Here is a 27,289-nt window from a genome sequence, read left to right as displayed (position 1 = left end):
TTCTGAAACTTGGTCAGTTGAAAAGCATCATAACCATCACATCATCCTGACGAGTTCATTAGCCGTGTTGGGAGCTGTGGAAACCCTGTAGTAACACAGTAGTTGTTGTATTCCATGCTGGCTGTAAATGAATAGCTCCTGGATTAGGCTCTGTGCTGTGCTGGCTGAATGTCCAGCATTAGCTGCTCTGGCAGAGGGACAGATAAGTAATTGGGTCATGTTCATTAGGGACCAAAGTGAATAAACAGACTGAAACACTAAGAGACTACCTCGAAACACACCATTTACTTTATATTTTGCTTCAGTGTTCCCTACTAAACACGACTCAGGCCTGTATTTGGGGCAGTGTTTGGTAATAGGGATGGTGGTGTGTGTGTGTGTGTGTGTGTGTGTGTGTGTGTGTGTGTGTGTGTGTGTACTAACCGCCCCAGGGTGTTTCTTACAGGCCTCTAGGGACACAGGCATGTCTCCGTTCCTCCAGCTGTCATCGCCAATCTCATCGCTCTGCAGGAACTCACCCAGCTTCTGGACGCTGTGGATAGGACATGATATGATAGGACACACACACACACACACACACACACACACATAAATAATCCTTCTATGATACAAATAAGATTCCAGCAGATTGTCTAGCTGGTAACTATCCAGTATTCAGTATCCCTGGGCGTCCTCAGTAGGCCTCTCACCTGACCATGGCCTTGACTGCAAAGCGGACCACGGTGGAGAGCAGGAACAGTGGGGTAACCAGGATGTGGAAGAGGGCCAGAGCAGCGAAGGCCTCCGAGGAGCTGGGTTTGGACTTGTTGATCAGGGCGTGGCTGACAAACGTCTGACAGAGACACAAAGGGACACACAGTTACTCAGTTTGGTATTGTTACCAGATTTCAGAGCTGGCAAAACACTAGCTACAATTGGCCCGAAAATGGCCTGCAGGATACAGGGATGATGAGAAACCCTCTTACCACAAGCACAGCAGCGATGGGGATTGCAGCATTCATGAAAACTGGGGAGGAAAAGAGGTCATATTATGTAACAACAGAGAGCCTTTGGAGAGAACAAAGACATGTTCAAACTTCAAAGCTCTTAAGTCAAACTGAGCCCCAAATATAAATGAGGACAGAATATAAGCAGTGTGAGTGTCTTACTGGACAAAATGGGGGGATTTCACAGCTCAAAAGAAAGGATGTGATAGCTTTTATAAAGTAACAGAGGAGATGTGTCTTATTGGAGGTGTAGAGGGCGAAGGTGTGTGTGTCTCACTAGACATGGAGGTGTAGAGGGCGAAGGTGTGTGTGTCTCACTAGACATGGAGGTTGTAGAGGGCGAAGGTGTGTGTGTCTCACTAGACATGGAGGTGTAGAGGGCGAAGGTGTGTGTGTCTCACTAGACATGGAGGTGTAGAGGGCCACGGTGTGTGTGTCTCACTAGACATGGAGGTGTAGAGGGCGAAGGTGTGTGTGTCTCACTAGACATGGAGGTGTAAAGGGCCAAGGTGTGTGTGTGTCTCACTAGACATGGAGGTGTAGAGGGCGAAGGTGTGTGTGTCTCACTAGACATGGAGGTGTAGAGGGCGAAGGTGTGTGTGTCTCACTAGACATGGAGGTGTAGAGGGCGAAGGTGTGTGTGTCTCACTAGACATGGAGGTGTAAAGGGCGAAGGTGTGTGTGTCTCACTAGACATGGAGGTGTAGAGGGCGAAGGTGTGTGTGTCTCACTAGACATGGAGGTGTAGAGGGCGAAGGTGTGTGTGTCTCACTAGACATGGAGGTGTAGAGGGCGAAGGTGTGTGTGTCTCACTAGACATGGAGGTGTAGAGGGCGAAGGTGTGTGTGTCTCACTAGACATGGAGGTGTAGAGGGCGAAGGTGTGTGTGTCTCACTAGACATGGAGGTGTAGAGGGCCAAGGTATGTGTGTCTCACTAGACATGGAGGTGTAGAGGGCGAAGGTGTGTGTGTCTCACTAGACATGGAGGTGTAGAGGGCCACGGTGTGTGTGTCTCACTAGACATGGAGGTGTAGAGGGCGAAGGTGTGTGTGTCTCACTAGACATGGAGGTGTAGAGGGCGAAGGTGTGTGTGTCTCACTAGACATGGAGGTGTAGAGGGCGAAGGTGTGTGTGTGTGTCTCACTAGACATGGAGGTGTAGAGGGCCACGGTGTGTGTGTCTCACTAGACATGGAGGTGTAGAGGGCGAAGGTGTGTGTGTGTCTCACTAGACATGGAGGTGTAGAGAGCCACGGTGTGTGTGTCTCACTAGACATGGAGGTGTAGAGGGCGAAGGTGTGTGTGTCTCACTAGACATGGAGGTGTAAAGGGCCAAGGTGTGTGTGTGTCTCACTAGACATGGAGGTGTAGAGGGCGAAGGTGTGTGTGTCTCACTAGACATGGAGGTGTAGAGGGCGAAGGTGTGTGTGTGTGTCTCACTAGACATGGAGGTGTAGAGGGCGAAGGTGTGTGTGTCTCACTAGACATGGAGGTGTAGAGGGCGAAGGTGTGTGTGTGTGTCTCACTAGACATGGAGGTTTAGAGGGCGAAGGTGTGTGTGTGTCTCACTAGACATGGAGGTATAGAGGGCCAAGGTGTGTGTGTGTCTCACTAGACATGGAGGTGTAGAGGGCGAAGGTGTGTGTGTTTCACTAAACATGGAGGTGTAGAGAGCGAAGGTGTGTGTGTGTCTCACTAGACATGGAGGTGTAGAGGGCGAAGGTGCGGAGGCTGGTGAGCTCTTTGCCCCTGGTATCTTCTACACTGTCACAGAATATGTTCTCCCAGGCGTACAACTTCAGCAGCTTGATCCCCTTCAGAATCTCTGTGGTCTTCTTCAGACGTTCCGTAGACTGGTCCTGTCAGAAGAGGGCGATGCCTTATTGAAGATTTAAACTACAAAATAATATAAATATATTCTCATTTCAACTGTTTTTAAAGGTTATTGTTTCCTTATCATATACTGTTTCCCTCATCACAACAGAAAATAACTGAAATCACTCAAATCTAGGCTATTTATTCATGGTAAAGCTTGCAGGTTCATCTCTAAAGAGACAGTGAAACTACGATCTAAGGGATTGGTGCAGGCAGTGTACAACCTGAGTGTCTCAATGTGAACAGAGGGTGACTCACCAGGGTGCTCTTCTGGGTGTCAGCCAGCTTGGTAGCGATCAGGTATTGGACTGGAGCCAGCAGCACGATGACTGAAGCTCCAATCAGAGCACTGGTCCCCAGCAGGTAGTACAGCAAGATCACGCCCATCACAATCTGAGCAGGAACACAACACAAAGATATGAGGGATATATTGGGGAGTTATCAGGGATATATTAGGGAGTTATTATGGAGTTATTAGGGATATATTATGGGGTTATTAGGGAGTTATTAGGGATATATTAGGGAGTTATTATGGATATATTAGGGAGTTATTATGGAGTTATTACGGATATATTAGGGAGTTATTAGGGATATATTAGGGAGTTATTAGGGATATATTAGGGAGTTATTAGGGATATATTATGGAGTTATTATGGAGTTATTAGGGCTATATTAGGGAGTTATTATGGATATATTAGGGAGTTATTATGGAGTTATTACGGATATATTAGGGAGTTATTAGGGATATATTAGGGAGTTATTATGGAGTTATTAGGAATAAATTGGGGGGCTTTGTGGGATATATTATGGTGTTATTAGGGAGTTATTAGGGATATAGTTGTGATATATTAGGGAGTTATTAGGGATATTTTATGGAGTTATTAAGGATATATTAGGAAGTTATTAGGGATATAGTTGTGATATATTAGGGAGTTATTAGGGATATATTATGGAGTTATTAGGGATGTATTAGTGATATATTATTGATGCATAATATTACGGTCATATTGGTACTGGCAGATAATGGCTTAAAAATACATACCTGTTAACCCATATTCTGGGACAAAATCATGCTTTGGCGTCCAATTTGTTGGCCGGATCATACATAGAGACTATGTCCAGATAGATTGTATCTTACCAGCATGGCCCCACCTGCACTTACGTCAAATTGACCTCAAACGTTTTTTGTTGTTGTTGCATTTTAGCTAACAATAACCCTTTTCCTAACCTTAACCTAATTCTCATAAGCTGCTACGTTAATTATCCTAACCTACTGCGTAAATTCTCCTAACCTGCTACGAAAAGTACATTTCGACATAAGCTGAATTCTATCTAGTCAAAACCCACCTGCACCGGCATGGCCCAGAGGTTGGGACACAGGAAGAGGAACCACATAAGCTGGTTGGTTTCTATGGCAACCAGGTTGTTGATCTGGCCCAGGGTCATCTCTCCCATGGACATGTTAGAGGTGGACAGACGCAGGATCTTGTTGTAGATCATCGCCTAGGAAACGGACAGGACAGAGGACATTAACAACCTACTAGATACAGTACATTCACTTCTGTGACTGCCTACGGCTGTCCCGATTCTCCACCTCTGTGACTGTCTACGGCTGTCCCGATTCTCCACCTCTGTGACTGTCCACAGCAGTCCCGATTCTCCACCTCTGTGACTGCCTACGGCTGTCCCGATTCTCCACCTCTGTGACTGTCCCGATTCTCCACCTCTGTGACTGTCTACGGCTGTCCCAATTCTCCACCTCTGTGACTGTCCCGATTCTCCACCTCTGTGACTGCCTACGGCTGTCCCGATTCTCCACCTCTGTGACTGTCTACGACTGTCCCGATTCTCCACCTCTGTGACTGCTTACGGCTGTCCTGATTCTCCACCTCTGTGACTGCCTACGGCTGTCCCGATTCTTCACCTCTGTGACTGCCTACGGCTGTCCCGATTCTCCACCTCTGTGACTGCCTACGGCTGTCCCGATTCTCCACCTCTGTGACTGCCTACGGCTGTCCCGATTCTCCACCTCTGTGATTGTCTACGGCTGTCTCGATTCTCCACCTCTGTGACTGCCTACGGCTGTCCAGATTCTCCACCTCTGTGACTGTCTACGACTGTCCAGATTCTCCACCTCTGTGACTGTCTACGACTGTCCAGATTCTACACATCTGTGACTGTCTACGACTGTCCAGATTCTCCACCTCTGTGACTGTCTACGACTGTCCAGATTCTCCACCTCTGTGACTGTCTACGGCTGTCCCGATTCTCCACCTCTGTGACTGTCTATGACTGTCCAGATTCTCCACCTCTGTGACTGTCTACGACTGTCCAGATTCTCCACCTCTGTGACTGTCTACGACTGTCCAGATTCTCCACCTCTGTGACTGTCTACGGCTGTCCCGATTCTCCACCTCTGTGACTGTCTACGACTGTCCAGATTCTCCACCTCTGTGACTGTCTACGGCTGTCCCGATTCTCCACCTCTGTGACTGTCTACGACTGTCCAGATTCTCCACCTCTGTGACTGTCTACGGCTGTCCCGATTCCCCACTTTATTTTTGCACCTCCCCACTCCCCGTCATGAATTGAACAACGGCAGAAACTCCCGTCAGCCAATGACTACACATCTAATGTTTTTAAATCTATGACAGAGACTGAACAAGTGAACACTTTGGGTAAAGGATGGAGAATCGGTGACGCAGTATCCTACAAATCCCAGAATCCTCCAGTCAGTCACCAGCAGGGCTCCACGGAGGTTGATGCCGGTCTCTATGGTGACATAGTAGGAGGCCTGTAGGAAGGTCCGCTGTAGCACCAGGGCCAGGAACAGCAGAACAGCCAGCACTGACGTATTCTGGAGCAGCTCGTTGGATGACATGAAGTAGACCTCGAAATAGGGGACCTGATAGACAGTCACACACACACACACACACACACACACACACACACACACACACACACACACACACACACACACACACACACACACACACACACACACACACACACACACACACACACACACACACACACACACACACACACACACACACACACACAGATAGTAGGTTAGAGCAGATGTAGGGGACTGTAAAAAGCAAGACCTGACACTACCCAGACCCCGTCACTACCCAGACCCTGTCACACACAGAGAAGGACAGAGAGTGAGAGTGTGAGATGAGTGAGGAATTTTCCATGTCACTTAGAAATGCGCGCCTGCAGTACTTCAGCCTAAACTCTCTGTTCCTCTGTTCAGCACTCTGACACCGGCACTGTGCACAATGCTCAACTTTAGAGAGATGTACCTCTGTTCAGCCCTCTAACATGATACTCTACTTTAGAGAGACGTTTCTCTGTTCAGCCCTCTGACATGATGCTCTACTTTAGAGAGATGTTCCTCTGTTCAGCCCTCTGACATGATGCTCTACTTCAGAGAGACGTTCCTCTGTTCAGCCCTCTAACATGATACTCTACTTTAGAGAGACGTTCCTCTGTTCAGCCCTCTGACATGATGCTCTACTTCAGAGAGACGTTCCTCTGTTCAGCCCTCTGACATGATGCTCTACTTCAGAGAGACGTTCCTCTGTTCAGCCCTCTGACATGATGCTCTACTTCAGAGAGAGACGTTCCTCTGTTCAGCCCTCTGACATGATGCTCTACTTCAGAGAGAGACGTTCCTCTGTTCAGCCCTCTAACATGATGCTCTACTTTAGAGAGACGTTCCTCTGTTCAGCCCTCTGACATGATGCTCTACTTCAGAGAGAGACGTTCCTCTGTTCAGCCCTCTGACATGATGCTCTACTTCAGAGAGAGACGTTCCTCTGTTCAGCCCTCTGACATGATGCTCTACTTCAGAGAGACGTTCCTCTGTTCAGCCTCTAACATGATGCTCTACTTCAGAGAGATGTTCCTCTGTTCAGCCTCTGACATGATGCTCTACTTCAGAGAGACGTTCCTCTGTTGAGCCCACTGACATGATGCTCTACTTCAGAGAGACGTTCCTCTGTTCAGCCTCTGACATGATGCTCTACTTCAGAGAGACGTTCCTCTGTTCAGCCTCTAACATGATGCTCTACTTCAGAGAGATGTTCCTCTGTTCAGCCTCTGACATGATGCTCTACTTCAGAGAGACTTTCCTCTGTTGAGCCCACTGACATGATGCTCTACTTCAGAGAGACGTTCCTCTGTTCAGCCTCTGACATGATGCTCTACTTCAGAGAGACGTTCCTCTGTTCAGCCCTCTGACATGATGCTCTACTTCAGAGAGATGTTCCTCTGTTCAGCCCTTTAACATGATGCTCTACCTTAGTTCATCAGTTCAGTGCTGCTGACTCCCCACAGGTCCCAGGATAGTTTATTTCTGTGTCCTAAATGGATTTCTGGTGTACCTTTAAAAGTTAGTTGAGGAAAGTGTGTGTGTGTTTCTGTATCTGTGTGTGTGTGAGGGTGTGAAATATGCTGAGGGATCATTTGTGTCTATAATATAATTGGTCTAATGGGGGTGACGTGGTGGCTGGGACAGGGACAGGGTTGGGAACAATGGCGCTGTCGACGCCTCATGACATCACAGAGGAAGTGAGTCATCATGAGAAGACGAGCAGACCACCCTGCTGCGCCCTCATGGCGGTACGATGTCGATGACACAACCCACAGCGTCAGACAGTGAGCTAACTATATAATAAACTATTTATCTCTATGGAGCTAACTAGCCAACAGTCACAACAACATGGAGGAATGTGTCACACAAACAAGACGTCTGCTGTATCAAATTGAATCACTTGAATGAGCCGTAACGGGCATAACATAGGAGGAACGAACAGTAACTATGGTACCAGGAGCAGAGTTATGGGCCGATGGGACCAGGAGCAGAGTTATGGGCCGATGGGAACAGTAATTATGGTACCAGGAGCAGAGTTATGGGCCGATGGGAACAGTAATTATGGTACCAGGAGCAAAGTTATGGGCCGATGGGAACAGTAATTATGGTACCAGGAGCAGAGTTATGGGCTGATGGGAACAGTAATTATGGGACCAGGAGCAGAGTTATGGGCTGATGGGAACAGTAATTATGGTACCAGGAGCAGAGTTATGGGCTGATGGGAACAGTAATTATGGTACCAGGAGCAGAGTTATGGGCCGATGGGAACAGTAATTATGGTACCAGGAGCAGAGTTATGGGCTGATGGGAACAGTAATTATGGGACCAGGAGCAGAGTTATGGGCTGATGGGAACAGTAATTATGGTACCAGGAGCAGAGTTATGGGCTGATGGGAACAGTAATTATGGTACCAGGAGCAGAGTTATGGGATGATGGGACCAGGAACAGAGTTATGGGCCGATGGGAACAGTAATTATGGTACCCGGAGCAGAGTTATGGGCCGATGGGAACAGTAATTATGGGACCAGGAGCAGAGTTATGGGCCGATGGGAACAGTAATTATGGTACCAGGAGCAGAGTTATGGGCTGATGGGAACAGTAATTATGGTACCAGGAGCAGAGTTATGGGCTGATGGGACCAGGAACAGAGTTATGGGCCGATGGGAACAGTAATTATGGTACCAGGAGCAGAGTTATGGGCCGATGGGAACAGTAATTATGGTACCAGGAGCAGAGTTATGGGCTGATGGGAACAGTAATTATGGTACCAGGAGCAGAGTTATGGGCTGATGGGACCAGGAACAGAGTTATGGGCCGATGGGAACAGTAATTATGGTACCAGGAGCAGAGTTATGGGCCGATGGGAACAGTAATTATGGTACCAGGAGCAGAGTTATGGGCTGATGGGAACTGTAATTATGGTACCAGGAGCAGAGTTATGGGCTGATGGGAACAGTAATTATGGGACCAGGAGCAGAGTTATGGGCCGATGGGAACAGTAATTATGGGACCAGGAGCAGAGTTATGGGCTGATGGGAACAGTAATTATGGTACCAGGAACAGAGTTATGGGCCGATGGGAACAGTAATTACACACCACACTCCCTTCCTTGACGGGCTTTTTGTTGAGATGTTCGACGATGCCATAGATGCAGAGCGGCCCGGCGAAGCCCAGCAGATCTGCCAGGTAACGGAAGGTACTGCTGAGGAGGATGGGTCGGCCAAACGCCCGGTACATAGAACGCCAGATGGATGGAGCCTTCTCTGGGTCCTCGGCATTCTGCTAGGAGGGGGAGGGGACAGGGATGGAAGGGTTACAATTACACAGGAGGGTTCCACTACAATGAACCTTCATCTCAGAGTGAAGATGAGACGACCTGATTACAGAGACTGGTTCGCCAGACTACATTATTTATTTATTTTACCTTTATTTAACTAGGCAAGTCAGTTAAGAACAAATTCTTATTTTCAATGACGGCCTAGGAACAGTGGGTTAACTGCCTCGTTCAGGGGCAGAATGACAGATTTGTACCTTGTCAGCTCAGGGATTCAAACTTGCAACCATTTCGTTTACTAGCCCAACTCTCTAACCACTAGGCTACCCTGCCGCCCCAATTGCCGCCCCAATTATAATGGACAGTCTTTAGAGATATATTCAAACCTATCCTGGGCTTGACATGTGTATAGGATACAAGTGTAATATATCTAACACACAGAGTTTTAACTGTAGAGAATCTGATCAGAATGTTCTAATTAAATTAAAGCAGGGATCCATGGAATGGTATGTCACTGCACTGGGGATCCATTGAATGGTATGTCACTGCACTGGGGATCCATTGAATGGTATGTCACTGCACTGGGGATCCATTGAATGGTATGTCACTGTCAGAAGCAGAATATGAAACTCTGTCACTCCCTCCTCCACTCACCCTCTGATCCTCGTAGGCGTCTTTGAGCTTCAGGTAGTTGGTGAGGGCTCTCATGGCGATGGGGAGTTTGCCAATCTTCTTCAGCTCAATGGGTCTTTTATGGGCTCCTGTGATCAAGCCATCAATCCATCCAAATAATTGTACATCAAATCAAAGTCCTTTTAACATCAGTAGCTGTCACAAAGTACTTTACAGACACCCAGCCTAAACCCCAAGGACCAATCAATGTGCTTTTAACATCAGCAGCTGTCACAAAGTACTTTACAGACACCCAGCCTAAACCCCAAGGACCAATCAATGTGCTTTTAACATCAGCAGCTGTCACAAAGTACTTTACAGACACCCAGCCTAAACCCCAAGGACCAATCAATGTGCTTTTAACATCAGCAGCTGTCACAAAGTACTTTACAGACACCCAGCCTAAACCCCAAGGACCAATCAATGTGCTTTTAACATCAGCAGCTGTCACAAAGTACTTTACAGACACCCAGCCTAAACCCCAAGGACCAATCAATGTGCTTTTAACATCAGCAGCTGTCACAAAGTACTTTACAGACACCCAGCCTAAACCCCAAGGACCAATCAATGTGCTTTTAACATCAGCAGCTGTCACAAAGTACTTTACAGACACCCAGCCTAAACCCCAAGGACCAATCAATGTGCTTTTAACATCAGCAGCTGTCACAAAGTACTTTACAGACACCCAGCCTAAACCCCAAGGAGCAATCAATGTGCTTTTAACATCAGCAGCTGTCACAAAGTACTTTACAGACACCCAGCCTAAACCCCAAGGAGCAATCAATGTGCTTTTAACATCAGCAGCTGTCACAAAGTACTTTACAGACACCCAGCCTAAACCCCAAGGACCAATCAATGTGCTTTTAACATCAGCAGCTGTCACAAAGTACTTTACAGACACCCAGCCTAAACCCCAAGGACCAATCAAAGCAGAAGTGGAAGAACAGTGGCCAGGAAAAATACCTGGAAGGAAGGAACCTAGGAAACGAACCTATAATCAGGGGGTTCATCCACCAGTATGTGGCCTTGGAGAGGAGGTTGACGAAGGGCTGGAGGAACCTCACTCCCAGGTCCTGAAGGTCCTCTGGAGGCTTTACCTTCTGGGGGTTGGCGAAGAACACGTACCTCTGCACGGACACCAGGACACAAAGACAGAGACAGACACACATACACACCAGGTAAAAAAGTAAAAAGCCAACAAGAGCTGAAATAAAGACCAGATCAGATCACATCAGTACACCACATCACATCCTCCTCTTCCTTCTTGTCTTTATATAGAACCTCTATGACCCCTGACCCAGGAAGCAGTCAGTCCACCAGTGTTCTAACTCACCCTGACCCTGATGACATTGATCTCTACAGCCATGAGGAGTCCATACAGAACGACCAGCAGGGCTGTGATACAGAACCTCAGGTGCAGCACTCCAACACCGTACTCTGCAAACTTCCACAGCTTAATGGACTTGGTGATGAACGCCAGAACCCAGTAGATAAACAGAGCTGAGGAAGGAGGAGGTTGGTCACTTCGTGCACTACTTTCCCCAGAGACGTATTACAAGTATACTTTATGATGTACAGCAGAATGGTTCATGTGTAGCGAACTGTGTTTGGGCTAATTCAGCGCTGCTCAAACACTAACTGTTCATTTGGAGTAATGAATGCACTGATGGTATCATTTTGACTCACCCAGCAGTAGTTTGGGGAAGTTGGAGGTTTCTATGTTGTGGTAGTACACCACAGATGTAGTGGCTGCTATGAAACCCATAAACGCTGGCATAAAGAGGTGGAGGTGATTGGTGTCCATCTGTCTGAAAGGATGGAGAGACAGGAGGTTGCATCAATACTCAAAGAAACAAAGTCAGTTTGTTATGCCATGTATCTCTGCTTTATAGGTTGGCGTTGTATTCAGTCTCATACAGTTAACATACAGTTAACATACAGTTAACATACAGTTAACCCAGTGGCATTCAAACTTTTTCGCCAGGATTGCTGGGGACCCCATTTTTCGCAATAATTTATCACAACCCCACCAACAAATCTAATGACACAAGCTTAAAATCAGTACATTTCGATTTTTTACAACAACAAATAACCTTGTTTTCAAATGAAAAGAAACCAATAAATACATTTACTCAATACAATTTCTTTTTTCAAATGATCCTTCTCAAAAACACTTGTATATTGTACCATACAATAATCTGTACTCTTCATTTTTTGCCCCCCCCCCCCCACCAAAATTGAAATATATTTCTATCAAATGTTGTGCGACACTGAAACTGTTCATGGAAGGAAGCTGCTTCATCACAGGTTGTGATGCAGGGTTTGTGATGCATCAGACGATGGCTCCGATCATAGCTTTGTGTTACTGCAGCATTGTGGAGGATCTTATTGGTTACAGTCTGGGTGAACTGGAGAGTGGGGTTATTTTGAGGGACAGTGGTTTCATTTTTCTATAAACATTGGTCTGGAGGGAAGCAAGGAAATTCAATAGTTCACTGCACCTGAAACTCGATAGTCATTCGTTTTAGGACACAACAATGACAGAGAGGAATAGCACTTCTTCTGTAATGTCAGCAACGCAGAACAAAATCTCATGCAAACACTGCCTTCTGACCAGCTACTAACGTTTCCTCTTCCACAGTACACTACCTCTTTGGTAACAGGAAGTAGTACACTACCTCTTTGGTAACAGGAAGTAGTACACTACCTCTTTGGTAACAGGAAGTAGTACACTACCTCTTTGGTAACAGGAAGTAGTACACTACCTCTTTGGTAACAGGAAGTAGTACACTACCTCTTTGGTAACAGGAAGTAGTACACTACCTCTTTGGTAACAGGAAGTAGTACACTACCTCTTTGGTAACAGGAAGTAGTACACTACCTCTTTGGTAACAGGAAGTAGTACACTACCTCTTTGGTAACAGGAAGTAGTACACTACCTCTTTGGTAACAGGAAGTAGTACACTACCTCTTTGGTAACAGGAAGTAGTTTTAGGGGGTTTCTTACTTGTTGGAGACGATTCCCTCAGCGATCTCACAGACGTGAACAAACAGCAGAGTGAATGTGAGGATCCAGCGCAGGTTGTGTCCAGGGAAGTGGAGCCAGGTGTTATGGTGGATCTGAACCTTAGAGCTCTGACTGCCCCAGCCTAGGGGGAGGGAAGTGGAGACAGGTGTTATGGTGGATCTGAACCTTAGAGCTCTGACTGCCCCAGCCTAGGGGGAGGGAAGTGGAGCCAGGTGTTATGGTGGATCTGAACCTTAGAGCTCTGACTGCCCCAGCCTAGGGGGAGGGAAGTGGAGCCAGGTGTTATGGTGGATCTGAACCTTAGAGCTCTGACTACCCCAGCCTAGGGGGAGGGAAGTGGAGCCAAGTGTTATGGTGGATCTGAACCTTAGAGCTCTGACTGCCCCAGCCTAGGGGGAGGGAAGTGGAGCCAGGTGTTATGGTGGATCTGAACCTTAGAGCTCTGACTGCCCCAGCCTAGGGGGAGGGAAGTGGAGCCAGGTGTTATGGTGGATCTGAACCTTAGAGCTCTGACTGCCCCAGCCTAGGGGGAGGGAAGTGGAGCCAGGTGTTATGGTGGATCTGAACCTTAGAGCTCTGACTGCCCCAGCCTAGGGGGAGGGAAGTGGAGCCAGGTGTTATGGTGGATCTGAACCTTAGAGCTCTGACTGCCCCAGCCTAGGGGGAGGGAAGTGGAGCCAGGTGTTATGGTGGATCTGAACCTTAGAGCTCTGACTGCCCCAGCCTAGGGGGAGGGAAGTGGAGCCAGGTGTTATGGTGGATCTGAACCTTAGAGCTCTGACTGCCCCAGCCTAGGGGGAGGGAAGTGGAGCCAGGTGTTATGGTGGATCTGAACCTTAGAGCTCTGACTGCCCCAGCCTAGGGGGAGGGAAGTGGAGCCAGGTGTTATGGTGGATCTGAACCTTAGAGCTCTGACTGCCCCAGCCTAGGGGGAGGGAAGTGGAGCCAGGTGTTATGGTGGATCTGAACCTTAGAGCTCTGACTGCCCCAGCCTAGGGGGAGGGAAGTGGAGCCAGGTGTTATGGTGGATCTGAACCTTAGAGCTCTGACTGCCCCAGCCTAGGGGGAGGGAAGTGGAGCCAGGTGTTATGGTGGATCTGAACCTTAGAGCTCTGACTGCCCCAGCCTAGGGGGAGGGAAGTGGAGCCAGGTGTTATGGTGGATCTGAACCTTAGAGCTCTGACTGCCCCAGCCTAGGAGAACACACACACTCAGATAAACAGGAACATAAGCACACACGGCTAAGAACGCATGCACAAACATGCAAACACACAGGGTTGGGCAGTAACGTAATCCACAAGTAATCCAAGTAATGACGTTACTCATTTAGAGTAATCCAAAGGATTACATTAATGATAACTTTATTTGTCATGTAATCTGTAATCAGTAACAGACGAAGTACACAGATAAACACAGCAGTTCATTTTAAAGCAAACTGCATTATCAAGGTTTTCCTGCCAAACAATGAAAGTCATGGATATTCTGGGTGACTCTTGGATAATGCAGGCAACTTTGGCAAGTGCCCTCAATGGTCAACTGTTTGTAAACCTTTAAGTTTAATGGTCAACGTTAACTGTTTGTAAACCTTTAAGTCTAATGGTCAACGTTAACTGTTTGTAAACCTTTAAGTTTAATGGTCAACGTTAACTGTTTGTGAACCTTTAAGTCTAATCGTCAACTTTAGCTGTTTGTAAACCTATAAGACCAATGGTGAACTTTAGCTGTTTGTAAACCTATAAGACCAATGGTGAACTTTAGCTGTTTGTAAACCTATAAGACCAATGGTGAACTTTAGCTGTTTGTAAACCTATAAGACCAATGGTGAACTTTAGCTGTTTGTAAACCTATAAGACCAATGGTGAACTTTAGCTGTTTGTAAACCTATAAGACCAATGGTGAACTTTAGCTGTTTGTAAACCTATAAGACCAATGGTGAACTTTAGCTGTTTGTAAACCTATAAGACCAATGGTGAACTTTAGCTGTTTGTAAACCTATAAGACCAATGGTGAACTTTAGCTGTTTGTAAACCTATAAGACCAATGGTGAAATTTAGCTGTTTGTAAACCTATAAGACCAATGGTGAACTTTAGCTGTTTGTAAACCTATAAGACCAATGGTGAACTTTAGCTGTTTGTAAACCTATAAGACCAATGGTGAACTTTAGCTGTTTGTAAACCTATAAGAACAATGGTGAACTTTAGCTGTTTGTAAACCTATAAGACCAATGGTGAACTTTAGCTGTTTGTAAACCTATAAGACCAATGGTGAACTTTAGCTGTTTGTAAACCTATAAGACCAATGGTGAACTTTAGCTGTTTGTAAACCTATAAGACCAATGGTGAACTTTAGCTGTTTGTAAACCTATAAGACCAATGGTGAACTTTAGCTGTTTGTAAACCTATAAGACCAATGGTGAACTTTAGCTGTTTGTAAACCTATAAGACCAATGGTGAACTTTAGCTGTTTGTAAACCTATAAGACCAATGGTGAACTTTAGCTGTTTGTAAACCTATAAGACCAATGGTGAACTTCAACGGTTCTTTAAATCTAAAGGTCAAAGCAAACAGTCAGAACATACAGTAACACAGAGACAGTGTCTCCATAAACACTCAGAACATACAGTAACACAGAGACAGTGTCTCCATAACGTATCACCGGCAACTGGCAACTGGCAACTGCTCCGCCCACAACCGTAAGGCTCTCCCGAGGGTAGGTGAGGTCTGCACAACGCATCACCGGGGGTAAACTACCTGCCCTCCAGGACACCTACACCACCCGATGTCACAGGAATGCCAAAAAGATCATCAGAGACAACAACCACCCGAGCCACTGCCTGTTCACTGCCTTTCTAGGGAGTTTTCCTAGCCACCGTGCTTCTACATCTGCATTGCTTGCTGTTTGGGGTTTTAGGCTGGGTTTCTGTACAGCACTTTGAGATATCAGCTGATGTACGAAGGGCTTTATAAATACATTTGATTTGATTTGATTCACCCCGCTATCATCCAGAAGGTGAGGTCAGTACAGGTGCATCAAAGCAGGGACCGAGAGACTGAAAAACAGCTTCTATCTCAAGGCCATCAGATTGTTAAACAGCCACCACTAACATTGAGTTGCTGATGCCAACATACTGACTCAACTCCAGCCACTTTAATAATAAAAAATAGGATGTAATAAATGTATCACTAGTCACTTTAAACAATACCACTTTCTATAATGTTTACATACCCTACATTACTCATCGCATATGTATATACTGTACTCTATACCATCTACTGCATCTTGCCTGTCGTTCTGCCATCGCTCATCCATATATTTATATGTACATATTCTTATTCATTCCTTTACACTTGTGTGTATAAGGTAGCTGTTGTGAAATTGTTAGATTACTTGTTAGATATTACTGCATGGTTGGAACTAGAAGCACAAGCATTTCTCTACACTCACATTAACATCTGCTCACCATGTGTATGTGACCAATACAATTTGATTTGATTTGATTTTAAATGAAAAACACACACACACACAAAGATTTGACCAGGAAGCATCAGTTAATGTTTTCCTCAGGGACTGGGCTGCTAGTCAGAGCCATTCCCATTAAGCAGATGAGCAACAGACACACCCAGTCAGTTTCCCCAGAGTAGGCCTTCTAGAACAACACAACAATAGACTGTTATCAGTAAACGTTGCGTTAAGGGGCAGAATGTTGGATTTGTCTGCTGGGGGGCAGAGAGGCCCCCACTCCGCTAAAACCATTGACAACTGCGTGCCATTTTTAAGGAGTTGCCAACTAAATGTTACCAACTAAATTTGGTTGTAATAGGATCACCTATTAATTTTTGATTATTCCATGCAAAGAAAATGTGCACATTTAGCTCCATATTATAGTGACACAGCCAGTAACTGCATGTTTTCACCATCAGTAAACATAGTTCATGTCATTTCAGATAGGCTACAGTACGGGAGGGTAGCATATCGATTCGGCATGTAGCTAACTAGCTAAGGAAGCAATGTGTGTTTTTTAGCTTGCTTCATCGGAGAAGACTTTTGGAAAGAGCTTGAAATCAGCTAGTAGCCTATATTTTCAGTCTAAAATCGCCCTGGTGAAGTTGTCTCATCTCTACTTCTGGCAAGCAAATCAAACAATATTTAGAGATAATGACATAGCTAATTTATCCACGTAAAGTTAGCTGTTAGCTGTTAGCTAGCCAAATTGATGTGATTGGGGAAATTACATGATAGTGATGCTGAGAGTCAGATGTTTCACTTTAAAATGTATGTCAAACAAAAAACAATGATTGCCAAGTTGAACAAACCAGACCCTTATATGCAGGATGACTTTTAACAACTTCCACTGAACATTTTACAAGAACACATTTACACCAGTGCAGATGCAACGTTTGTTAACAGAATAATGGTTTGTGCTGTTGGTGCCGTCATTCTGTTACCAAATTTTGCATCTGACCTGTTCTTCAAGAAAATGTGTTTTTCTATGTTTTCTCACAGTCCCACAACAACTCAGAGACCACGATCCCACAGTCCCACAGTCCTCCTGCTCAGTTAGATAAAGTCTGGGCCAGAGCCAGGAGTCTAACCAGCTGTTCTGTGGTCTGGGGAAAGCTGTTTTATGTTGACTGGGGAAAATGAGACTGACAGCCAGCAGATCAATGAAGAACACATTTTTAACTAGGGAAGTCAGTTTCAGAACAAATTCTTATTTTCAATGACTGCCTAGAAACAGTGGGCTAACTGCCTTGTTCAGTGGCAGAACGACAGATTTTTACCTTGTCAGCTCGATGAATCGATCTAGCAACTTTTCTTTGCTAGTCCAACGCTCTAATCACCAGGCTACCTGCCGCCCCACATACAGACCAGTGCTGAATGTCCGACACAAGATCAAACATAGGGCTTTACACAGAGTTTTCTATCTTCTACACAGGACTGTGAGTCTGTAACAGTGGAATTGATTAAACCCAGTCGGTGGTCAGTAGGCGTTATGATGCTTCAAGGCTTTATATGAACGGTGAGACTGAAAGCTCAGAAATAATAAAAAATAGCTTGTATACAGTGCAGGATCTTAATACTGCTTTCTGTTGGTGAAGCAGGTGTGGGGGATGACAGTAGCTTGTATACAGTGCAGCATCTTATTAATACTGATTTCTGTTGGTGAAGCAGGTGTGGGGGATGACAGTAGCTTGTATACAGTGCAGCATCTTAATACTGCTTTCTGTTGGTGAAGCAGGTGTGGGGGATGAAAGTAGCTTGTATACAGTGCAACATCTTAATACTGCTTTCTGTTGGTGAAGCAGGTGTGGGGGATGACAGTAGCTTGTATACAGTGCAGCATCTTAATACTGCTTTCTGTTGGTGAAGCAGGTGTGGGGGATGACAGTAGCTTGTATACAGTGCAGCATCTTAATACTGCTTTCTGTTGGTGAAGCAGGTGTGGGGGATGACAGTAGCTTGTATACAGTGCAACATCTTAATACTGCTTTCTGTTGGTGAAGCAGGTGTGGGGGATGACAGTAGCTTGTATACAGTGCAGCATCTTAACATTGCTTTCTGTTGGTGAAGCAGGTGTAGGGGATGACAGTAGCTTGTATACAGTAAAGCATCTTAATACTGCTTTCTGTTGGTGAAGCAGGTGTGGGGGATGAAAGTAGCTTGTATACAGTGCAACATCTTAATACTGCTTTCTGTTGGTGAAGCAGGTGTGGGGGATGACAGTAGCTTGTATACAGTGCAGCATCTTAATACTGCTTTCTGTTGGTGAAGCAGGTGTGGGGGATGACAGTAGCTTGTATACAGTGCAGCATCTTAATACTGCTTTCTGTTGGTGAAGCAGGTGTGGGGGATGACAGTAGCTTGTATACAGTGCAACATCTTAATACTGCTTTCTGTTGGTGAAGCAGGTGTGGGGGATGACAGTAGCTTGTATACAGTGCAGCATCTTAACATTGCTTTCTGTTGGTGAAGCAGGTGTAGGGGATGACAGTAGCTTGTATACAGTAAAGCATCTTAATACTGATTTCTGTTGGTGAAGCAGGTGTGGGGGATGACAGTAGCTTGTATACAGTGCAGCATCTTAATACTGATTTCTGTTGGTGAAGCAGGTGTGGGGGATGACAGTAGCTTGTATACAGTGCAGCATCTTAATACTGCTTTCTGTTGGTGAAGCAGGTGTGGGGGATGACAGTAGCTTGTATACAGTGCAGCATCTTAATACTGCTTTCTGTTGGTGAAGCAGGTGTGGGGGATGAAAGTAGCTTGTATACAGTGCAACATCTTAATACTGCTTTCTGTTGGTGAAGCAGGTGTGGGGGATGACAGTAGCTTGTATACAGTGCAGCATCTTAATACTGCTTTCTGTTGGTGAAGCAGGTGTGGGGGATGACAGTAGCTTGTATACAGTGCAGCATCTTAATACTGCTTTCTGTTGGTGAAGCAGGTGTGGGGGATGACAGTAGCTTGTATACAGTGCAACATCTTAATACTGCTTTCTGTTGGTGAAGCAGGTGTGGGGGATGACAGTAGCTTGTATACAGTGCAGCATCTTAACATTGCTTTCTGTTGGTGAAGCAGGTGTGGGGGATGACAGTAGCTTGTATACAGTGCAGCATCTTAATACTGATTTGTGTTGGTGAAGCAGGTGTAGGGGATGACAGTAGCTTGTATACAGTAAAGCATCTTAATACTGATTTGTGTTGGTGAAGCAGGTGTGGGGGATGACAGTAGCTTGTATATAGTGCAGCAACATAACAGTGTTTTCTGTTGGTGAAGCAGGTGTGGGGGATGAAAGGATTGTTACCAAAGGCATCCTTGAATCATGTTGCTTTGGGATTGTCACGAACACACCCACATTAACACCCACACAAACACAAACACAGACCATCAGAGCTAAAGCAATTCTGTCCCCTTCTGAGCCTGTTCTGTCCCCTTCTGAGCCTGTTCTGTCCCCTTCTGATCCCATTGTGTCCCCTTCTGAGCCTGTTCTGTCCCATTCTGAACCTATTCTGTCCCCTTCTGAGCCTATTCTGTCCCCTTCTGAGTCTATTCTGTCCCCTTCTGAGCCTATTCTGTCCCCTTCTAAGCCAATTCTGTCCCATTCGGAACCTATTCTGTCCCATTCTGAACCTATTCTGTCCCCTTCTGAGCCTGTTCTTTCCCCTTCTGAGCCTGTTCTGTCCCCTTCTGAGCCTATTCTGTCCCCTTCTGAGCCTGTTCTGTCCCCTTCTGAGCCTATTCTGTCCCCTTCTGAGCCTGTTCTGTCCCCTTCTGAGCCTTTTCTGTCCCCTTCTAAGCCAATTCTGTCCCATTCTGAACCTATTCTGTCCCATTCTGAACCTATTCTGTCCCCTTCTGAGCCTGTTCTTTCCCCTTCTGAGCCTTTTTGGTCCTCTTCTGAGCCTGTTCTGTCCCCTTCTGAGCCTGTTCTGTCCCCTTCTGAGCCTGTTCTGTCCCCTTCTGAGCCTGTTCTGTCCCCTTCTGAGCCTATTCTGTCCCCTTCTGAGCCTGTTCTTTCCCCTTCTGAGCCTGTTCTGTCCCCTTCTGAGCCTGTTCTTTCCCCTTCTGAGCCTGTTCTGTCCCCTTCTGATTCTGTTCTGTCCCCTTCTAAGCCTGTTCTGTCCCCTTCTGACCCTATTCGGTCCCTTTTTGAGCCCGTTTTGTTCCCCTCTGGTCCAATTCTGTCCATGTTTGTTTTAAACCTTTTTCTGTGTGATCTCTAGGATTAAAGGTTGTCACATGTGCACGCACACACACATCATGAAGGTAAAGGGCTATGCATGGTCCACGTACCAATGAAGAGGATAGGGAAGGTGATGAAGAGCAGGAAGACGTGAGGGACCAGGTTGAGGGCGTCCACGAAGCAGCCATTGTTCAACATCCCCGTATCCACACTGTAGGCATTCTTGGTCACATTGTTGCCACAGAACGACAGGCCAGCCATGCCACCTTATTGGTCCAGAGAAGCCTGGGGGGAGGACCCAAGCCACAAAAATGTCAATCAAGTCAAGAGCACCAGCTAGTCTAGTGGTTGGACAATGGAGAGGTAAACAATGAAAGTGGTCTAGTCGTAATGCTCTTTTAAAGGTGAATCAGCTTTTAAAAAACACAGGATACATTAGTAAGACTAAAGTGCTTTTATGATTCAAATAACATTAGCCAACGGATACGGTGCTTTCAATATAGAGACTCTTTATGTAGTGTTGTGGCGTCTCTCTTGTCTTGATGTGTGTTTTGTCCTATTTTTTTAAATATATATATATTTATAAATCCCAGCCCCTGTCCCCGCAGGAGGCCTTTTGGTGGGCCGTCATTGTAAATAATAATGTATTCTTAACTGACTTGCCTAGTTAAATACAGGTTAAGTAAAACATTTAAAATAAACTATGCTTAGAGAGTTTACATGGATCAATAATCATTAAAGGGAGGAATGCACCATACTATTTCCCAAGACTTGACTTTTTCTAATGCAATTTGTGTTAATGCCTGTCTTTGACAACAGAGACCTCACTAACCTCTGTTGACATGGTTGACAACACTGACACTAAGAGCAGTGCAATGTTATTCACCTGCCTACACCAATTCTTCAAGGCACTACACTGGCACCACAAGTCAAACTGGAATATCTTACTACACAAATATACCTCTGCTTTATTCTGTGTTTCAAGACATGAAATGATGGTACACCTTGATAAGGAATGATCTAGTCTGATGATAGAGAAGCTTGCGGTTTATTCTAGAGAAGCATCACTGACATCCAAGAACTGCTCATCTTATTCCTCCCCTTTCTAAACAAAAGTCCTGTTGGCTCTCAAAATAATGGAGCCAATCACATGAAAGAATTAAACAAACAAATGTTGCCAAACGATGTTAACATTCATAGGTTTAATATTTATATAGGGCTTTTATACCAAATGCATTTTATACAAGTAGTATACAAGTTGTCCAATTGAAGCTGGAAAGTCGTGTTCCGAATGTTATTCTGATAAGAACTCAACACCACTCACAAGAAGAGTCGTTTTCAGACCTCTCCTATGAGTTATATGACGCTGTAGCTGAACACATGGCACAACATAGCATATACGGCCATAACAGAATAATAATAGAGATCAATGTAGCTTACCTCAGAGAAGTGTCCTTATTGACGCGGTTTCATTCAGGTCGCCTGGTTTTTGGAGACAGTAACCCCACAGCATAAATTGGAGGTGGTTATTTTTAGCCTTATAGCGCATCGGCTGGCCATACTGCTCCCCCCTATCGGATTTCAAAACTTGACCAAGTCTGGTGAGGAAAACTTCCCTTGCGGCTAGGTTCCAGCACCAACCATGTGGTGCGGTAAGGTACGTGTGTAGGAATGGTAGACATACTGTAGCAGGCTACAACGTAAGGGTTCGGTTTTATAAAACAGATTCATATTTTTAAGAGGGTTCCATTTCTTAGGCAAAGGCTTCAGTAAATATTTATATATTTTTTTATGAACACACAAACTGTATTCTGTGACTGAATATAAATATACGATTTGTCCATATAGTTTATACTTGGAATTGACATGTCTCCTACAAGGACATGGGAGGACCTTGGATAGGCAAGTCTACAACTGACCTCTAGGCTACAATTCTATTGTTAGGCGCAATGAACCAGTAGCCTACAGATGTATGCGGTCAGCAGGTACAACGATGAATCAGACCTATATGTGAAGTAAAGCACTTGCCATTGACCTTAGAAATGTGCAATTATTGTAGGCAAAAAAACTTCGTTTATTATACTAACCATTGTATCTTTTGGAACCGTTTCATATCTCGAGGTGCGCTGTCTAGATGACTAGGGGTACACATCATGTGACATGACAATGTGTGAATATTATCATCAGACCGAGTCAAATGAAATAAATATTAGGCTTTCTGAGACCATGTGTGCAGTTAGTAGGCTATCCGCATTACTTACCCCTATCTACGGCTCCGCTGTGTTCCGTCGGTTTTTTAGACGCGTCCTGTTATGGGATGTCTTGTCTTGTCCGGTCATTGATTTTATCCTGGTGAGATTTGTGAAATGATGCAATGGAGGACGCTGCCGTTCTGAAGCGAATTCATTCATTCCATTAGAACTGCGCTCGCGCTGTCAGTAGCAGCATCGTATGATTATTGCGTCCACTCCTACACGGTGGAAAGACGTGGCTTTCTGCAGGAATATCACAGACAGAGGAGTGAGTAATGACAATATCACGTTATTTAGGTCACCTAAAAAAAAGGGGGAGTTATCACTTAACGGTTGTGTTTTATTCCGCCGTTTTACCCAAATGATATAGGTAAACGTTTCAGACAGTTCTGTTCTCGTTAAGTTAAAATAAAACGTATATTGGTAAGAAATTATGGATGGATCACGTGCCCATTACGCGGACAGACAGAAAGCAACCAACATCAGCAAATATGAATTTAGGTCGTTGCATTATCAGTGTAACAATATGCAGATGTAAGCTACAGTGTTGAATTATGTAATAGCCTTCACTAGGCTACACAGTGACCATGTTTCCTCAACAAAGAATGATTTCTCCTGATTAAGATGACTGATTGAGCAGACTATTTCTTGCAGACAACACTTGCTCGCCCTCTCCTGCATAGGCCTCTGGTTCGTGGCTATTCATTATTATTCCAGTTGCTGTGATCGGCCTTTCCATAGTGCTTCATTATAACAGTGTTATTAAATGATCATAGATGACCATGTCTTACCCTCGGCACTGACAGTAATGAGTTATGACTCCTACCCTAATTAAACGGAAACCTGATTCTGACACAATATGAGTCGGTCATGGTTGCTCATGGTCACGTGGTGAGGTAGTCCTGCGATCATCTTGGTCAAACGGTCAAGATGTTGGTTTCTCCAGCGGTAGACCAAGGAATGATTTCATTAGGGTATCTGTGGATTTCCCCCTATCTGCACCTGTAGCCAATGACATACCACTTTACTGACATCTGACTGAACCAAATAATACAACTACTGTACATAAACATTCAATACATATTTCTGCAGTGGCAAGTGGAAGCATAATCAACCCTGTTACACACACACACACACACACACAAACACACACACCATAACTCCCTTTACCCTCATGTAGGCTACTGACCCTCTGTACCCTCATGACTGAATCAGTAACAACCATCCTGCTGGCCTCAGCCAAGAAAACACTGTTCCCTCTTTCTCTCTCTCACACACACACACCACTTCAGTAGCCTGAGAACTCCATAAAACTCACACTCTGGGAACATGTTCTATTTTAGCTCCTCCTCTTAGCCCCCATGCCCGTAGTGTGTGTGTGTCTGTGTGTCTGTGTGCGTGTGACTCTCAACCCTGTTTGTTTGAATGAAAGCTCCTCTGGTTTTTAAGGAGGATTAAGAGATACACGTCTGCTGTATCTTGAAAAGCTTTTTATCTGATTTCAAATAAATATATTCTACATTTCCCCCAGAGAGATTATGGTCTGTTATCCATCTTAACAGAATAATTTAGGATCTTTGATGTGCTCGTTTTGCTTTGTTTTGATGGTGTGTCAGTATCAATTTGTCTGGATCAGGTAGAAACCCCTGGTGAAGTATCAGGTTGTTATTAAAAAGGACCTCTCACTCTCAATAGGTGATCTTTTCATAAAGCTTTTAAAAGGTTGGCTAAGTGCAGGAGATTCATCAGATGGGCGCTGGCTGCCGTTTGGGATGCACCAGGAGATTCATCAGATGGGCGCTGGCTGCCGTTTGGGATGCACCAGGAGATTCATCAGATGGGCGCTGGCTGCCTTTGGGATGCACCAGGAGATTCATCAGATGGGCGCTGGCTGCCGTTTGGGATGCACCAGGAGATTCATCAGATGGACGCTGGCTGCCGTTTGGGATGCACCAGGAGATTCATCAGATGGGCGCTGGCTGCCGTTTGGGATGCACCAGGAGATTCATCAGATGGGCGCTGGCTGCCGTTTGGGATGCACCAGGAGATTCATCAGATGGGCGCTGGCTGCCGTTTGGGATGCACCAGGAGATTCATCAGATGGGCGCTGGCTCAGACACTTTTAGTTGGTGTTTCCCTTATTTTGGCAGTTACCTGTAGGTTTGTCTGGTCATTGTAATATCTGCTCACACAGTTGGGTTTGTGCAGCAGTGGTGCTCTAGTCTTCTCTGTCCTCTGGGCCTGTGTGACTTTGTCTGCACTCTGTATCGACTACTCTCTGTCTTTCCTCTGCACTCAATTGATTAATTCATGTTATTGTTGAGAAATCTGATGAATTCCCTACTGATTAAAGACCAGAATGGAAACAACCATACACAGGCTCTGAAGAAAGGCATTAAATGAAGACCTCCCTGTTGTAGAGCGGCAGCAGCACATGGCCTGTCTGGTGCCTGGGCCTGGGCTTGGACCTGGGCCTGGGCCTGGGCCTGGACCTGGATCTGGGCCTGGGTCTGGGCCTGGACCTGGGCCTGAACCTGGACCTGGGCCTGAACCTGGATCTGGGCCTGGACCTGGGCCTGAACCTGGACCTGAACCTGGACCTGAACCTGGATCTGGGCCTGGACCTGGGCCTGAACCTGGACCTGAACCTGGACCTGAACCTGGACCTGGGCCTGAACCTGGGCCTGGACCTGGGCCTGAACCTGGACCTGGACCTGAACCTGGACCTGGACCTGGACCTGGACCTGAACCTGGGCCTGGACCTGAACCTGGACCTGAACCTGGACCTGAACCTGGGCCTGGACCTGGGCCTGGACCTGGAGTTGTTGCGTATCTGAGATAAAGAACACATCCATGGGGGACAGCCAGGTCAGAGGACAGGGTGGAGGGTGGACCACCATGTGGCCCAGCACCATGAGAACTGTGCCGGGGGCTTGTGTCTCAGTGTGTGTGAGGAGGAAGAGAGGGTGTGTGGGAGTGTATTGCGAGGCCTCAGGGGTGGGTTGGGGGCGGCACGGGGAGTGTGTGACAGCGTCGAGGGACAGCGTTCAGAGTCGGACGGAGGTTCACATCCCCCTGCGTTTCCCTGGAGACAGTTGAAGGGGATCTATGACCCTCGACCCCTAACCCGTCAGAGGAAGTAATGCAGTAAGACCCTGTGTGTGTGAGACACATAGAGGCTGGGATGAGGTGATGGAGACGAGGAGATGGGGACAGGGATGGAGGAGGTGTGGAGTGGTGGAAGAGGGGTAATGAGGTCAGTTTGAGCTTTTTGAGAAACTTCCAGATTCTCATAGCCGGAGGGCTGTGCTGGGAATTGATGCTCCCAACACGTATGCTGCTACGGTGGTGAGTGCGTCATCCACAAGACTCTTAAGGAAGCTGTGAAGCTGTGAAAGCCCACATCCTCTCGCCTCTCTCTCTCTCTCTCTCTCTCTCTCTCACTTTCTCTTTGTCTCTCTCTATATTTATCTGTCTTTCTCTCTCTCTTTCTCTCCTTCTCTCCCGCTCTCTATCTCTCTCTCTCTCGCTCCAAAGACAAACAAATCATCCTTAAGTAATGCGATGATGCATAAACATTGTTGTCTCATAGTGTTGTGGTATGAAGGACATGATATGAATCATCTGCTAAGGGTAAGTTATGGCACGTACCACCTACACAAACATCTAGAACGATCACATATCAAACTCTAGTTCACCTGAGTTCACCTTTGCCTCTCCCATATCTGTGTGAAATCAGAAAACAGTGATGTGCATTACAGGTTTCCATGGCGATGCTGCATGGCATAGGGGCAGAGGGGGATCTCTGGGATAGAGGAGGATCTGTGATGGTGTTCTTCTCTGGTGTTCTCTGGCTCCCAGCGTGAGAAAGTTGAGCTGGGGGCCGTAGGGGCGTCTGTGGTGCTCCCGAGCAGGAAGTGAGACTCCAGGACCATTCTACTTCCAGTGTTCCACTCCCCCGTACCATACAACAAAAGTACACCCCCCATAATCCTGTCTGTTATAACATGGATGCATGCTATCATGATTTGGAGAGAGTTGGTATCTCTCTTTCTATCTTTATTTTTCATGTTTTTCCCCCCAGATCCTTATCTCTTCTCTCTCTCCATTTTCTATCTCTCTGAGAGCTCTCTCTCTGTCTCTTTCTCTCCCTCTTTTTCTCTCTCTATATCTATCTCCCTCCCTCCCCTCGCTTCCTTCCTCCCTTCCTTCCTCCCTTCCTCCCTTCTTCCCTCCTCCAGTGTGGCCAGTAGATTAACTCCCAGGTCCAGCTCCAACAGCAGACCCAGAGGAACAGAGAGAGTCTGTTTACCTTTCAATGGTATGACTGGAGTCACACACACATCTCTCTCCCTGTGGTAACTTCAGCCATGACATTCAGAAATCATCTCACAGATGTCCTTGCATAAACACACAGATGTCCTTGCATAAACACACAGATGTCCTTGCATAAACACACAGATGTCCTTGCATAAACACACAGATGCCACATTAACCCGATGTTATCCAAACACAGCTCTATTTAACACTACCCACTACTACTACTATAGTCTTACTGTCGATTCCTATTTATTATAGAGAATAGAAGGTCAACTGGAAGTTAAAGATGTTTCCCAGTTAGTGCAGGCATGCCTG

The 27,289-nt window shown here is 45.9% G+C and overlaps 1 protein-coding gene across 1 annotated transcript in view; it reads right to left on the bottom strand.

Annotated features, from left to right (window-relative positions):
* Window positions 1-22,579, bottom strand: part of LOC109881574 (ATP-binding cassette sub-family C member 9) — a 28,270-nt gene extending 5,691 nt beyond the window's left edge. Inside the window, exons 1-15 of the mRNA XM_031817140.1 lie at window positions 21,843-22,579; window positions 20,513-20,687; window positions 12,697-12,838; window positions 11,376-11,497; window positions 11,023-11,189; window positions 10,681-10,816; window positions 9,672-9,778; window positions 8,840-9,025; window positions 5,602-5,766; window positions 4,209-4,364; window positions 3,120-3,254; window positions 2,683-2,845; window positions 966-1,006; window positions 690-832; window positions 424-532 (exon numbers count right to left, since the gene is read on the bottom strand). Of these exons, the coding sequence (XP_031673000.1) occupies window positions 424-532; window positions 690-832; window positions 966-1,006; window positions 2,683-2,845; window positions 3,120-3,254; window positions 4,209-4,364; window positions 5,602-5,766; window positions 8,840-9,025; window positions 9,672-9,778; window positions 10,681-10,816; window positions 11,023-11,189; window positions 11,376-11,497; window positions 12,697-12,838; window positions 20,513-20,663 (1,923 nt within the window). The 5' untranslated portion in view covers window positions 20,664-20,687; window positions 21,843-22,579. The remainder of the gene's footprint in view (window positions 1-423; window positions 533-689; window positions 833-965; window positions 1,007-2,682; window positions 2,846-3,119; window positions 3,255-4,208; window positions 4,365-5,601; window positions 5,767-8,839; window positions 9,026-9,671; window positions 9,779-10,680; window positions 10,817-11,022; window positions 11,190-11,375; window positions 11,498-12,696; window positions 12,839-20,512; window positions 20,688-21,842) is intronic.
* Window positions 22,580-27,289: the final 4,710 nt, after the last annotated feature.

The sequence above is a fragment of the Oncorhynchus kisutch genome, unplaced genomic scaffold (assembly GCF_002021735.2).
Source record: "Oncorhynchus kisutch isolate 150728-3 unplaced genomic scaffold, Okis_V2 scaffold941, whole genome shotgun sequence".
Lineage (NCBI taxonomy): Eukaryota > Metazoa > Chordata > Actinopteri > Salmoniformes > Salmonidae > Oncorhynchus > Oncorhynchus kisutch.
The sequence above is the reverse complement of the archived record's forward strand: the minus strand, read 5'-3'. Positions and strand labels throughout refer to the sequence as shown.